At 32.7% G+C, this 15,169-nt stretch overlaps 1 protein-coding gene across 2 annotated transcripts; it reads right to left on the minus strand.

Annotated features, from left to right (window-relative positions):
• Positions 1-2,719: 2,719 nt before the first annotated feature.
• Positions 2,720-14,956, minus strand: LOC148602985 (junctional adhesion molecule A-like). Of its 2 annotated transcripts, XM_088553343.1 has the most exons (6): positions 14,851-14,956; positions 13,489-13,737; positions 12,103-12,198; positions 8,760-8,944; positions 7,916-8,075; positions 2,720-2,893 (listed from the first exon to the last, which is right to left on the minus strand). In XM_088553343.1, the coding sequence occupies exons 1-6, from the start codon at positions 14,906-14,908 to the stop codon at positions 2,808-2,810; spliced, it is 834 nt and encodes a 277-aa protein (XP_088409469.1). In that variant the 5' UTR covers positions 14,909-14,956; the 3' UTR covers positions 2,720-2,807. The 2 variants fall into 2 exon arrangements, with proteins under 2 accessions (XP_088409469.1, XP_088409470.1); XM_088553344.1 differs by lacking the exon at positions 12,103-12,198.
• Positions 14,957-15,169: the final 213 nt, after the last annotated feature.

A 15,169-nucleotide genomic window follows, 5' to 3' on the forward strand; every position in this document is an offset into this window, starting at 1 on the left:
TGCAATATATATATATATATATATATATATATATATATATATATGTAACTGTCAAATTGCAAATGTTTGTCGTTCCCTCCGTGGGACTCGAACTCGTACCGCTGTGACATCTATGGCAACACCGTCTGCACTAAGTCCAGCGCCGTAGACCACTCGGCCAGCTAGGCTATATAAAAATATAGCTTTCGCTGGCCGGGTGATTCCTCCTCGTAGGATTAATCTGGGGCTGCAATTCAGTACACGATGTATGGTAGTACGGGACAGTTCATCTATGTGTTATTATGTAGGATAGAGGATCAAATTTTGCAAATTTGGCAGTTCCAACATCGTTGGGAATTTTGCAGACCCTTCTATAAATTTACGTTATCTTTCCTGTATCAATTAGATCCGATGGTGCAGTGTAGTGTTTAGAGTCGTCACATTCTGAGATGTTATATATATATATATTATGTAGGACACAGGATTAAATTAATGACATATCACAACAAAGCAATATTATACAACGTATCAGAATGTGACAATTCTATTCGCTACACTGCTTCATCGGATCAAATCGATACATGGAAGATAATGTATACTGATAGAAGGGTCTTAAAAAATCCCATCGATGTTAGAACTGTCATTTGGTCGCTCCCTCCCCGAGACTCGAACTTGTACCGCTGTGACATCTATGGCAACACCGCCTGTACTAAGTCTGGCGACGTAGATCACTTGGCCAGCTAGGCTATATATAAATATAGCTTTCGCTGGCTGGGTGATTCATCCTCGTAGAATTATTCCATGTTAAAGAAAGTTCATAAGGTGATTTAATGTTAGTTAGAAAGCTCACAAGAAGATTGAATGTTGGTTATAGTAAGGTCGTTTTTTTATATTTGCCCACTTCTTGTTTGGACCTGTTTTTTGCATACGTTTACATTTCCTTTATGTCCTATAGTAACCAGTCATTCTGTTTTTATCCCAAATGTTACAACTGGTACATTGATTTGTTTCACTAAAGTGTTATGATCAGTAGGTCATTCTAACAAAGTAAAGCGGCAAACTAGAGGAAAAAGGGAAAATGTCGTTGTTGAAGGGCGAGTTCTTGACAGAAGATATGACAAAATTGAACATTCCATGGAGAGAATTTGAAGTTTTCACTTCCGATAATTTTTATACTGATGTTATATATAAATTTCAGCCAAATGTTCTTTAATCCACAGCAATGGACAGAAAAAAATGTAAAATATTTCCACCATTGTTTAACAGTATAGATTAATAAATAAAAACAATTAACTGCGGCTGCTGCTGAAGAAAAAAATATTGCTCTTCCGGAATTTTATTTCTAATTCAACTTAAAATCCAATGCCCCGTATCGAAAAGGAAATGGTCTGTGCCTTACTGAGAGACATTCGTGGTGTTTTTGTTTCTTTGTTTGATAGAAATATGGTAGAATATGGTAATTTTAAACATGGTGCTGATGAAGAAAATCTGCATGTAAAATATTATTAATAACAAACAACTGAAATCGCGAAAATTCTCGTTGGTCACATGACAATGTGAAATCTGAAAACATTTCGACTTCTGCAAAATGCCAGAGATATATGGTTCATTGTAGTAATTTTACATGGTTGTGATATCGGTATCTAACTAATTATGTTCTTTTCATCAAAATTTTGTGCTCTTGATTCCGAAATATGTAGACTTGATATGAATTCCATACACTTGATTCGAATTAAAAACTATTTTGTTCGAATGGTATAGGGGTAGTAGCAGTAAAGCATTCGATTTTGCAAAGTAATTCGATGAAGCTATTTACCGCTGTTCATATTTCCTCATACTTGTAAGTATTCTTTAAATATAGATATAATCGAATTATGAAGTGCATTATGCCATCAAAACATTTATAATCTACTAAATCTGCATATGAAATTCTCGGAAACAAATTTCTAGTTCTACTTGCAGTGAACATGAGTGTCATTGGTACAGGAATATTAGCCTGAAAGATATCTTTCAGAATTATTGCAACACACACACACACACACACACACACACACACACACACACACACACACACACACACACATGTATATTATGTAGGATAGGGGATCAAAAAATGATACACATTTCCACAACAAATCAATATTAAACAACGTCTGAGAATGTGACGACTCTATTCGCTACACTGCTCCATCGGATCAAATCAATATAGGGAAGGTAATGTTACCTTATAGAAAGGTCTGAAAAAATCCCATCGATGTTAGAACTGTCATTTGGTCGCTCCCTCCCCGAGACTCGAAGTCGTACCGCTGTGACATCTATTAAGTCCATAATAACAGATGAACTGTCCCGTACTACCACGAGGAGGAATGACCCGGCCAGAGAAAGCTATATTTATATATAGCCTAGTTGGCTAAGGGTCTACACCACTGGACTTAGTGCAAGCGGTGTTGCCATAGATGTCACAACGGTACGAGTTCGAGTCCCGCGGATGGTACGACAAATTTGACAGTTCTAACATCGTTGGGAATTTTTCAGACCCTTATATATATATATTGCAATGATTCTGAAAGATGTCTTTTATACCAATGTTCCTGTACACATGACACTGAATACAATCATGGGCAAATTTGTGTCAGATTACATGAACATCTTATAGGATATATTGATGTTGTAGGCCTTTATTAATTCCAATGATTAAATGAACCATTTATCATTCTATATTTATTAATGAAGAGCTAAATAAAATCTTAAATTTTGGATACATAAAAAACTAGTTATAGTCTGAGCAGGAACGGACTACATTTAGCTTTCAACCGATTTAATTTCTCCTATGGTTGTAAAGTTGTTCCTCCGGATATCTCGGCACAATTTGTGTGAAAAAGTTTATGCCATTTGCAATTGCATTTCTTTTTTTCTGTAAGAGATAAAACACACAATTTGAACGTGTGAAATATTTGAAATATGCAGTAAAATATTTACCCTTTTTAGACGATATTGATAGCTTAATCTGAAATAATTTTTAATCAATTTCAAAAATATCTTTAACTACAAGTGTTATTGTATCTAAACTCATTTGTTGGGAACAAAAACACGTACATTTTAACAAAATATCCAAAACCTGGTTTATTTATACCGAACGTCGCATGCGAGACTAATGATAGACGCCCAGCCTTTAAATTGGTTTAAGAATAATAAAATGGATTCAAAAACAAGAAAAGAATTCAAAAAAAAATATTTACATGATCTAGAACAGGTATTATATATAATGGACAGCCGTTTACCTACCCTATCTCGTCCCTTCCAGCTGTCCTCCCTTATTTCAAATGGTTTACAGACGTAAGAAAAATGGGTAAGTACGATGCTTGGTTGTAAACTGTACTTTACTCATTTTAAAGAATTATAAAGTCATGTTTCTATTTTAAAACTAGGTAAAAAACTGTGAGCAATGCTCATTTACAAATAACCCTACTGCCCTATTCCGAAAATGCATCATGTGACCCCAAAATCGATTTAGATCAAAGTAGGAGATGTACAATTGAAAAAAAGTTTCTGTGAATGTTTCATTAAATTCCATCAATGGTGTATGATATGTAATGGATATGAGATGGAAACCATTCTGCGTATCGGAAGGAAGGAAGTGCCGACGAACGGTATGAATGAAGGAAGGACGGACACCACAATTATCACTATATACTCTACACGTCCACTTAGAGTGATGGTATTTAAATATGAAATACTGTTTTCGATGGGCTTTTTTGTTGGGTACTAGCAAATATTGTAAATAGTGAAATTATTGCAGCAATTGAATTTTCTCTATTGTCGCGACAAGACCTGTAAGGCGAAAATGAATCTGTCGTCAATATTCCTCATCATATTATTAGGAACAACAGCATATTACTGAGAAGAACCGGGAAAAATTGTACAGGTTGTCGGTATATCGTATTTCTTTGGTGTACAAGATAAAGTCCTAGAACTTTATAACTACATTATCATGGTTATTAGGCATTTCATTTGTATAAGTAACTCGTTAGGTGTTTCTAGGAGAGCAGAGAATTCTTTTCCTACGCCTCATAGGTTTTTTATTGGGTTCGATGCTAAGAGTTGTCCTGAGTATTGAAGCTCAGCGAAAAGCTTACTAAGAAAAAAGTTCTTTTTTTGTAATTATACTGTCAGTTGGAGAATACTGCACACTCATGAAGTGCTGAAGGGATGTTGCCACAGATGAAAGGAAAGTTGACAATCGGAATGAAAAGTCATCATGTTTGTCGTAAAGTTTGGCCAATAGTTCTCCTTTACCATCGATTTCTAAGTGTAGGTCAAGATATGAGCCTGCTGACCTTACAGTGTTTGTAGTATCCTTTATCTCAAGTTCTTTGGGTAGATGCAATGTATCAAATCCCCGAAATTAGGATTGTTTAAAGATAATACATCATCTTTAAACAATCCTAATTTTGTAAATATCTTCCTCTGTATATTTGGAAGATGATTTGGAATTATTTCTTACAAAGTATGAGGAATCTCTACCAAGAACAATATATTTGTATCTAGGTGTACCATCTTTTTTGGAAAAAAACAACGATGTATAATGTCGGTTTTTAACTGAGTATTGGGAATAGAAGTATACAGTGTTGACAAATCATAGGTTTTAATGCTATTATTTTCAGATAATAGTCTTGAACTGATTGTCTCCAAAAGATCTTTCGAATTTTTCAGGATCCACATTGAAATAATACCACTACGGGAGTAACAAGTGTTGGGTAGGACTGCAGACCCTCTTTGACAGTTGTGAGTATAGAAGTTAAAAGTTTTGAAAGAGGTTTGGTGGTACATTTTGCAGATCCAGCTATGAAACGTTGTTTGTATGGATTCTGGTGGAGTTAAGGTCTTATCACTGCTATTATTTTCTACGTCTACCTCTGATAGTAAACATTTGATGTAAAACGTTTTGCAGACAAAAACAATGATGTTTTGGGCTTTGTCTGCTGGTACCACAACATACTTGTCATGTATAGGAGACAAAGTTTTTGCTACATCGAAAACTGATGTAGCTTTGGCACTCATTGACCTACTTAAAACTTTCATTCGTTTCAAAATTAAATATCTCACGGCCTTTAACCACTCTGACAAAGTTCGAAGAATGATTAGAAACGTAAACAAATGGATTTTTGCCTCAACGAGAAAACAAAATTCAAAAATATTTTAGTTTTCCTCTTTAAAAGAAATCGTAAATGTGAGGTATCCGGGAAGCTGAAAATCACATTTTGGTTGATGAGTAGGCGGTGTGCATGGAGGGTTATCTCAGCCCACGTACTATGAAGGTTATTGGAAACATTTCTATATTAGATGATAGAGCCGTTTGTATGTCTTTTCTTTATTGGTGGTTTACAAATGTGTATTGATATGTGGGATTATTTCAAAGATGATATTTTTTGTATTACTTAACAAAAGCTGAAAAATTAACTTAAGACAATTTGAGAGAATGTAGTTTTATTATGTTTATTAGAAAAGGACACGCCAGGTGACTTTTCAGAACATTTTAATGTACATAAAATTCAAATTATTATGTTAAAGACTTCAGAGGTATTCAAATGAGAAAAAAAATAATAGTGATACTAAAGATGAAATTATTAGTTCTGTTAATGGTATGGATAACAATATATCACCAGGGCTTTGTGGGTTGCCAAAAGAGTTCTATGTCAATTAATTGATATTTTTTCACTATTGTTATTAAAAAGGTATGATAATATTTTTGTTAAAAAAAAATTGTCAGCTAGTCAAAGAACAAGTTATATATCTTTAATTTGTAAAGATGTCTCTTGATGATAAATGTTATCGTCCTTTTAGTTTAATCAATACTGATGTAAAAATTTTAAGTAAAATTATAAGTAACAGAAAATAAATTAACTTTCTGAAAAAAAAATGGTGTTGATCAAACTTGTGCTGTAAGGAACAGAAGGGAAATAGTAATCAAGAGAACCAAGGTTATAGCGGTAATCAAAAGAATGTAATCCAGGGACAAAGACCAGACATGGAAAACAGACATACACAACAAAGAACATAAAGTAACTAAAATCATACATGCAAAAAAAAAACAAACAAAAAAACAAAAGCAAATGAGCAACTCGGACACTGAAAACAGGGAGCATGGACCAGGCGCACCGGTAGGGTAAGCGTCCTCTGCTTTTTTTTAGAAACACCAGCCGAGTTGCTCATAAAAAGTCAAGTTCGAGGTAGACTAAAGAGAAAATGAAAACTATGACACGTTGAACAAATCAGTTTTCATGGCGCAGATGGATACACCGTAGCGATTCACGAGTTCATGATGACGACCTTATTGAGAGATATTGATGCTAACGTTGTTGGTGGATACTAAAATTGTACTATTATTCTTCATAACTTTAAATTTTAGAACTGTATGGATTAAAAGTAATTGTAAACAGTTTAATAGTAAACATTTTTCTAATTGATATTTACGGTGCGAAGTTGACTTTTATAGGTTTCACTGAGTTTTGGTGATCAAGTGACTTATTCTGTAAAGTACAATATTACTTTTTCTGAGTTTTTGTTTTTGCGATTGATTGATTCAACTTTATTATACCAAGGTTTCCTTTATTTTAACCTTTGTTTCCTTTATTTTAACCTTTGTTTCCTTTCTCATCTTTCCTTTTCGAGTTAATGGGATGGTGGGATTTTCTAATTTACATCAGTAACATATCGACAAGGCATTTGAAATTATTTGTCCTTCAGATGTGTTGTTGTGGCAGCAGGTATTATAACATGTTTATTATATATAGATTTGAGATATAATTATTTATCCAAATAATTCTTATAATAATTTACTTGTATCAAAGTTGATATTTATATATAATTTATTCTTGCATGTGTACAGGTATTCATTGTGATATCTATGTTTTAGTGTATTTTAAATTATGATGTTTGAATCTGATGATATAAACTGTTTGAAATTTAAACGAAAATTCCCTGGTCTTTTTAGTCCAGGTTACTTGCTTCTTGAAGGTAGGTCGGACCGTTTATGTCTGCATCAGTCCTTACAGACAGTAATAATGGTTTAAAGAAACATTTTATCATAGATGGAGCAGCTTTTTATACATTGTTTTTATTTAAAGTTAGGCACCACATATTCATCTAATGAGCTTTCAAAACGTACGCAAAAATAGCCTGACACAACGATTAGTGTATTGTGTTACGTCACTCATGCAAAACGTGAACATCTAGTATGCAGAATTGAAATTATATGTTTTAAATACCACAATGCGAGATTTCTTTGTTGCGATATGAAATTAGAGCATTTTTCGCAATCAATTCTAAATTTTCAGTATATAGTGGGATAAATGTGGTTGAACTAATGTTTAACTTATTTTTTTCTAATTTTGCTTCAATTTTCATACCGCTTGACCGGTGTGGAAAAAATGTTCTCATGACTAGTGACTTTTTTTTATTCTCAGAGTTCGATTGGCTTAGAAATCGATTGTCTTGGACTCTATCTTGAATCGCCTCGATTGCCATTGTAGTTATTTCCGTTAAATAAGATAATTTTGGTGTTTCTTTCCTTAAATAAGAATTACGAAGGGACTCGGGAAGATTTGAACTGAAAAAAACCTTCTGGTTTCTTTTGTTTGGAATGTTTGCATTTGTGTAACGTCAACATGATTCCCACGAATCGGAATCATAACGTTTCGCGCACTTTTCATTTTTGGGTATTTTTGACCTTTTGACATTAGAGAAACAGAATCTACACTCAAAGCTTGTTGATTATGAATTTCTCACATCTTGTGAAATAAATGTTATAGTTTGAATGTCTCGGCAAACCTCGCGATCAAAATTATAAAATTTATTTCACTCGATGTGAGAAATTCCATAATCAACTCGTTATCGTTGTAGAGTCTATATATATATCTATACTCTTGACACTTACTTCGAATGATATCAAGCTTCAAGGATATTTCTCCTTTCAATGTATTATCGTCATTCACTATTCCTGCACATCTGAGTATCTGATTTTGATGTTCTGGACCGATGGTCAGCTTCACTTTCTTTTCAGTGTTGTACATCAGGGAATTATCCAGTGCAGAAATCTGAAATATAACGTAAGTGAATATTCTATAATCTCTGTAAATTCCAGAGCCTTGTGAATATTACATTCAACTTACGACCACGTTCATGACATGTATTTGTTATTCTATGTATCTTAAACGTTCCATTATTGAAGTCTCTTTTTGTAATAGGAAGTCTCGTATATTCCCTTTGGTCGAGACATCAGCAATGTTAAACCAAATAACAATACATAATTAATTAAGTTAAATGTTATTTGAGTACAAATCGGTCCGTCCCCCATTTGGCAAAGCCTAAAATCATATAACATTTTTTGGTGTTTTTAGTTTTACAGTTTGACTCCGATTTTTAAGCTAGGATGGTTGTTTGATATATACAGTTAAAAGTCATTTGCGTTCGGTTCCAATAATATGGAATAGAATGCGTCAAGGTGAGCCGATATCTCTTCTCTTGTTAACCCCGTTGATTTCTCTGTTTTTAATAGAAACATAAGATATATTATCACACTAAGATATAAATTTATGGGCATAACAAGTGTATCATGAATAATAATGTATAAAAAATTAGATGATATTGCTGAAAGGTGCATAGCGTATTATTTGACACATTTTGTGTGTCATTTGAAATATTTTGTCATATCATGCGACAATTTTTTTGGTATCATTTTTCGTGTATTTTTTTGTCATATTTTGCTTTTTTGGTCTCACCGATTTCTTGTTAATTCCTACTTCAACATCGTCGAGGTAGATTTTGATTACAGACGCTGGATTGGATCCCAAAGTTTTACACGTTGACATGTAATTTCCAATAGGCAAGGAAATAGAATGAGCACTGGTAGCTGCTGTATCAAATTCAGTGTCTCCTATGGAAAGAGTCATCTTGTCCATACTTTCTATGGAAAAAAAATTACCAGTCAAATTTGATACCCTTTAAGGAGGTAGACCTAGGGTGAGGTACACATCTCTTACAAATCATTGAACTATTTGTGTTCACCATTTTACATCAACCGTATGTAAGCATCAAAGTCACTTGGACTGATTTCATTCTGTTTCAAAGGAGAGCTTGAAAGGCTTTGGTGAAATTGAATATGATACAAACATATCACTGATCTCAAGAGTTATGTCCCTTACCCTAGGTCTACCTCCTTAACTCATTTCATCGTTATTAATGTATTGAGGTAATCTGTTCTTCCACGATAACAATGAGCAATGCAATGTTTAATATGTTATAGGCATGTGAATTGGTTATAGAAGCAAGCATCGTTAGAATAAACAAATTTTGAATTCTCATTTTTAACCTTATGCACATTTCCAGCTTTTTCCGTTTCAGTTTTAGCGGGTCTGATTCATTATATGTACAAAACTCAAATATATAACAGTTTTCCGTGGATAGCAGAACAATTTTACACATAAGATGTGACGTATACAAATGCACGTCAAATTAACGCAACTCTCAGCTTTGCATAAATTCCATTTTTCATTGCCTTTTCAATCTTAAAAAATATGCTTTTATTGAAGCAAATGGAACATCAGAGACATATTTGTAAGTACAATGCAACTTGTCCAGCACTTTGTATATAAAGCAGGATTGTGGTAATCGTAATTGGTAATCGTTATCGAGTGTAACCCATTATTACATAATGTGTAGTAGAAATTTATCTGCAATTGACATAAAATTCGGTTAGATGTAATTGTTATTTAATCGATTTAATCTCACACAGGCCTGTAATTACCGATTACGTTTCAATTACGTTTCGAGTACAATTTGAATCATAGGTAAAAATGAGCTCTGCACACGTTTCACACACACTTTTTACTTTAAAACACACCTTGTGTTATAGGTGAAATTTTGCATGCGTGTCGAATAAGCATAAGTCATTAAAATAACATTCACTTTATAGACACATCTTAAACGCCTGAGGGAAAATTATTTTAAAAATAAAGTATATTAATTAAGTGACACGGTTCAAGTCCTATTCCTCCCGTCTTTGATTCGACCAATTATCAAACTCTTATAAAAAAATTAAATAAGTTTAATATTTTATTTTATTCATTAAAAAAATAATGACTTTTAAAATATATTAAGCAATATATGTACTTAGTTGTTATTTCATTTCAAAAGAAGACAATAAAGCACTTTTCAATTTCGTAAAACATCTAAACAGACACGAAAAATGAATATTGGTCAATTTTGTTTTGTTGTGTGATCTGAATCCAGCAATAGTTTACATTTGAAATCTTCTTTGTAGTTCCTGAGGTAGACTTTTCAAGTTCAAATGTGAAATTATTTCTTTTAATGAGTGTACTCTGCATTGACATCCAACCAAATGGTTGTCTACCTTTGAAATATATAAAGAACATACTAGAACCATGTGTGGTATAGATTACAGACTGATTGTACTAGCATGTCCATTTTTGTTCTAAATATTTGGCTAACCTCTTTTGAACATATGTAAACATGTTGAGCTGTATTTAATATTTAATATGATGCCTTTTTCAAATGGAAGGTTATTTAATAGTAATTTCCAATCATTATTATTATTATTTATTCTCAATGAATTATTAAACTATTTCACAACGATTAAACGATTTGACTTGTAATCCATTACAATCAATTATTTTTAAAGAAATAATTGGGAATTACTATTCAACTACATTCAATACCATTTGAAAATGGCATCACTTGATATACTGCTCCATATATTTATATATGAACATTTTGGATTGTAATAGTAAAACAAGTCATACATTAGTTTAATCGATTAATAATCGATAACATGAAATCTGTCCTGTCATCTAATATATTAAAGATCATGCCATACATTAGTTTAATCGATTAATAATCGATAACATAAAATCACTCCTGTCATACACTACATTAATAATCAATTGGTGTTGTTGCCTGTAATTGCGCCCATCCTAGCTATGCAGCACAAAAAAGAAAAATCTTGAAAACGATAAAAAGTAACACTTATATATTCTAATTCATTGATCCCGATGAGTGTCATTATCTTTCATTGTCGCAAAACCTCCTTGTTAAGATTTAAAGTGCATTATATTGAACACTTACCATGTTGCTCCGAAAGACCCCAGAAATAACCCAAAATAGTCTTTGGAAGTCAGAGAAACAATGTTATTTAGCATTGTGACGTCATTAATCATTCAGTTTATGTTCAGTTTGAAAAAAAAAACAAAATATGCCAACTTTCTTAATGGCGTCCACATATGAGAATACGTCTATTCTAGTAATGACTTTTCGCGGGTTTATAATCTACGTAAAATACCATGCCTGATTATTTAATTTAAAAACTGTTTTGATACAATTATGTACTGTGGTAATCATAAGATTGCTCTATGAATCGTCCTTTATAGCAGATAAAAGAAAGTGGTACTCATTGTAATTCCTATATGTGTACGTAATTTTAAAGTAATAAAAGTTCTCCGGATACAAAACGAAATGATTGTCCTTCTGACAAACTATGAGTCAGTAATGTGTTATTAAGTCTTAGTGAAATCAATGCTTTCGTTGTTTCAAGTTTACTTGTTATGATAATAACCTGTCTGAAATTTGTGGTCGTTCCTTACGTCTCGTTGCAATAAGGTTTGTTTAGTATATCCAGGTACAATTGTTAAACATTTATACAATATTGACCCGAATCCGATTTTATTATCGCATAAAGCCCAAGCTGGTTTTAAAGGTTAAGACAAATATTACACCAAAACCCGAATAAAGCCAAAAGAGCATGACCACAGTCTACCTAGTTTTCATAGTTTTCCTTTCCTATTACGTCTACTTGACTTTTTATGAGCAACCCGGCTGGTGTTTCTAGAAAAACAGAGGACGCTACCCTACCGGTGCATCTGCTCAATGCTGCCAGTTTTTAGTGGAGTCCGAGTTGCTTTTGTTACTTTATATGTTTTATTTTAGTTACTTTATGGTCTTTGTTGTGTATGTGTGTTTTCCATGTCTTTGTCCCTGGATTACATTCTTTTGATTACCACTAGAACCTTGGTTCCTTTGATTGCTCATTCAATAAGCGGTAGTACTCACTCAAAACAATCAAGTTTGTTTGAGCTTCTGCGATGACATTGTTGGTATCCAAAAGGACGACACATTTATAAATTCCATCATCTGCAAACCTTACGCCTACAGTAGAAAAATATGAAAGGGAAATCAAGATAACCAGAATTCAAAAGTTAAACAAAAGAGTACGATCCAATGATAACTACGAACTAGAGAGGGAAAATAGAAACATACAACAAATAAAATGAAATAACCAAAGTAACACGAACAAAAAAAAAAAACAAAATCAAATGAGCAAACGGTCTCAACTTAAAACTAGGCACCAGTAGCAATGGTAGGGTAAACGTTAGCCGACAGATTTTACCCTACGCTGTTTTATATTTAGAAAATGTGATTTTTGTGTCATATGCTACAAATATGCCTTCAAGCTGATAACAGAATTAGCAAGAACTTTTTGCATATTTTCTACATGTTTAGGATCAACATATGAAACTCGCATGTTTTTTTTTTATTCCACCCATTTCAAGCTTGTCAAAATAAATTATATTTTATTTATTGTGTTACAAAAGTTTACTATTTATATATTTGTGGTCTGCACTATATCAAGAGTAGAAGGTAAATAGGAGAAAACAAACATTATTCATCCAAAGTAAACTCTCTTGACTCTTTTTCAACATAAGCGATCAGTATAATTGAAAATCGCGCACAATACCGTATCTGATTCGCATTTTGTAGTCCTGGATTTCAATGAAGTTATTTGATTGAAAAAATAAGCAACAGCGCGATTTTTAATAATAAATAACGGTGAGATATTTTTGTTCTTCTTGTAATTAAGATTCGAAGCGTACTTGCTTATATAATTTGGTCTAGCAAGTTTGAAATGTGGACGTATTGTATAGGTTTTTGGAAGCATGTTTTTTTCGATTTATTATTTTGTTTTGTTTTGTTTTGTTCGTTTTTTTCTTTCCTTTTTTTTGTGTCAGGTAGTGATTGCATCTTAAAAGTGAAAAACTAACATCAAGTTTTAAGATATCTCTAAGTTTAATGTTTCATTTTTAGAATGAATGCGTCGCCCCTTACACCTTATCATTTTGGCTATAAATTTGTTCGGGGAGTTGAATTATTGTATTTTGACTCAAAGCAGATTATACTCCCTGGCAAAGTGACTTGTGCCGCTGCAGAAGCAGGACATGCGTACCCTTACCCAATCACCTGATGTGGGGATTCATATTGCTAGTTTAAGTATTTTATGTGTTGTGTCTTGTTTACCTCGTCTTCAGATTAACATTTTTATGTTATTTTGTTCCGTTTTCACATTCAGAAAATGTACTTAATTTTTATGTATCTGAATTTTCTTATTATTGACGCATCGGTATTTTTTCAATTATTTTTTCTGTCGATAATTTGTCTTACCGTTCGTAAAACTCAGTTCGACCGTGTGTTCTGATTGCCGAGGCTTTGATAACAAATTGATGGCATATCTATCTTTCAGGCTTTCAACCACACTATTATTCTCTGAAATCACCTTTTTTAAGCCATTACGTCCGATCATTTGCCATTGGATCTTTTCAGTTGATCTACGTGCATGACATGAGAGTTTTGGTTGATCACCTTCTTTAACCTCGATCTGTTTGCTGTCGATACGTGCAGAAATAAACTGTGCTGAAGTGTGTTAAAATTATAAATATTTTTTACAAAGAACAAGCCTTGGAAGTGTTTTACTTTACCGTATTATGAGAATAAGGCATGACTTTTATTCTTTACTTTTTGTTTATTTTAATATTGTTTTTTTTTTTATCTTTTGGTCGCTTTCATTTTTATTTATAAGAAATTTCTGTCATGGCTTTTTTTTTAAATATTCTTAATTGAATATGATCAATATATGACACACAAACATGTCATGTCTTTTCCTTTTTACTTGACCCAATGCCCAAAGTGACAGAAATGATGTTGTCAGAGGCATATCCATTATAGGAAATATAAACATTATACCAAAGAAAAAAACAAAAAATGTTTTTATTTTAGTACTAATCTATGATTGATAATTGTATATCATGTAAAATACTATATAAGTACAACTTATTTATTCAAAACCGTTCCATTTACGAGAATTCAACTTCAAATTGGTTTGCACACCTAAATTGAATAATTTGAAAGCACGAACCTCGGAAATACTGACCAGTCGATGATAAATACTTTCAAATGCAAATAAAATAAAGTTTGCTAATTAAATATCTTTGAATCATATTTTTGCGTAATTTTGTTATCTAAAATATGCAAGTGTAAATATACGTATAGCAAACCACTTTTCGTCATTTGCAATTCAAAAAATGCCAACGGATACAAAAAGAAAGCAACACGACGTCTTTTCCGCATATCTATGGTTTTAGATGTCGCAAATAAAATCCAGACATCAAATTTTCCAGAGATTGTATGATCTTTCATCTTTCGTCTACTCTGCAGTTGATTTTTATGAGCAACTCGGCGGGTGTTTCTAGAAAAGCAGAAGACGCTTACTCTACCGGTACGCCAGGTCCATGCTCCCAGTTTTTAGTGGAGTCCGATTTTCTTATTTGTTTTGTTGCTTTGTAAGTATTATTTTGTTTTTTATGTATTTTTTGTTGCGTGTGTCTGTTTTCCCTACCTGGTTTTTGTCCCTGGATTACATTCTGTTGATTTCTGCTAGAATCTTGAATCCCTTGATTACTCTTCCAGAGAATGTATGAACTTGAACCTTTTGATATTTTATTTCAATCCGGGGAATACAAATTTTACCTGTAATTGTATCGATGAACATTGTAGAAAATACCATCACAAGTACTGAATCAAACATGTTCAGTAGATTTTGTATGAACAAAAATAAAGATTGACGGATCAGCTTTTTGCCCTGTAAAGAAGAATCATATATATTGAAGAAATAAACGACAGGAAACTTTTAATGTTGATTGACCTCTTCAACGGTTTACAGAAGTGTCAGAATCTGTAAAACCCTAAATTAAGTGTAATAACTTAGATGGTTTGAATTATTCGAAAATATTTGAGTATTTCGTTAAATCAATAATTACAAAATCACCACCTTATTAAGAATGGTTCT

Source organism: Perna viridis, chromosome 11 (genome assembly GCF_037379345.1).
Source record: "Perna viridis isolate PV_CMFRI_1.1 ecotype Kerala chromosome 11, ASM3737934v1, whole genome shotgun sequence".
Lineage (NCBI taxonomy): Eukaryota > Metazoa > Mollusca > Bivalvia > Mytilida > Mytilidae > Perna > Perna viridis.

What these genes read in the sequence shown, in the direction of transcription:
- LOC148602985 (XM_088553343.1), bottom strand. Translation starts at nt 14,908, where the DNA reads ATGTTTGATTCAGTACTTGTGATGGTATTTTCTACAATGTTCATCGAT. An exon ending in GTTCATCGATACAATTACAG is followed by an intron (nt 13,738 to 14,850) that starts GTAAAATTTGTA and finishes AACACACTTCAG; the next exon opens with CACAGTTTATTTCTGCACGT. An exon ending in CGAACTGAGTTTTACGAACG is followed by an intron (nt 12,199 to 13,488) that starts GTAAGACAAATT and finishes TTTCTACTGTAG; the next exon opens with GCGTAAGGTTTGCAGATGAT.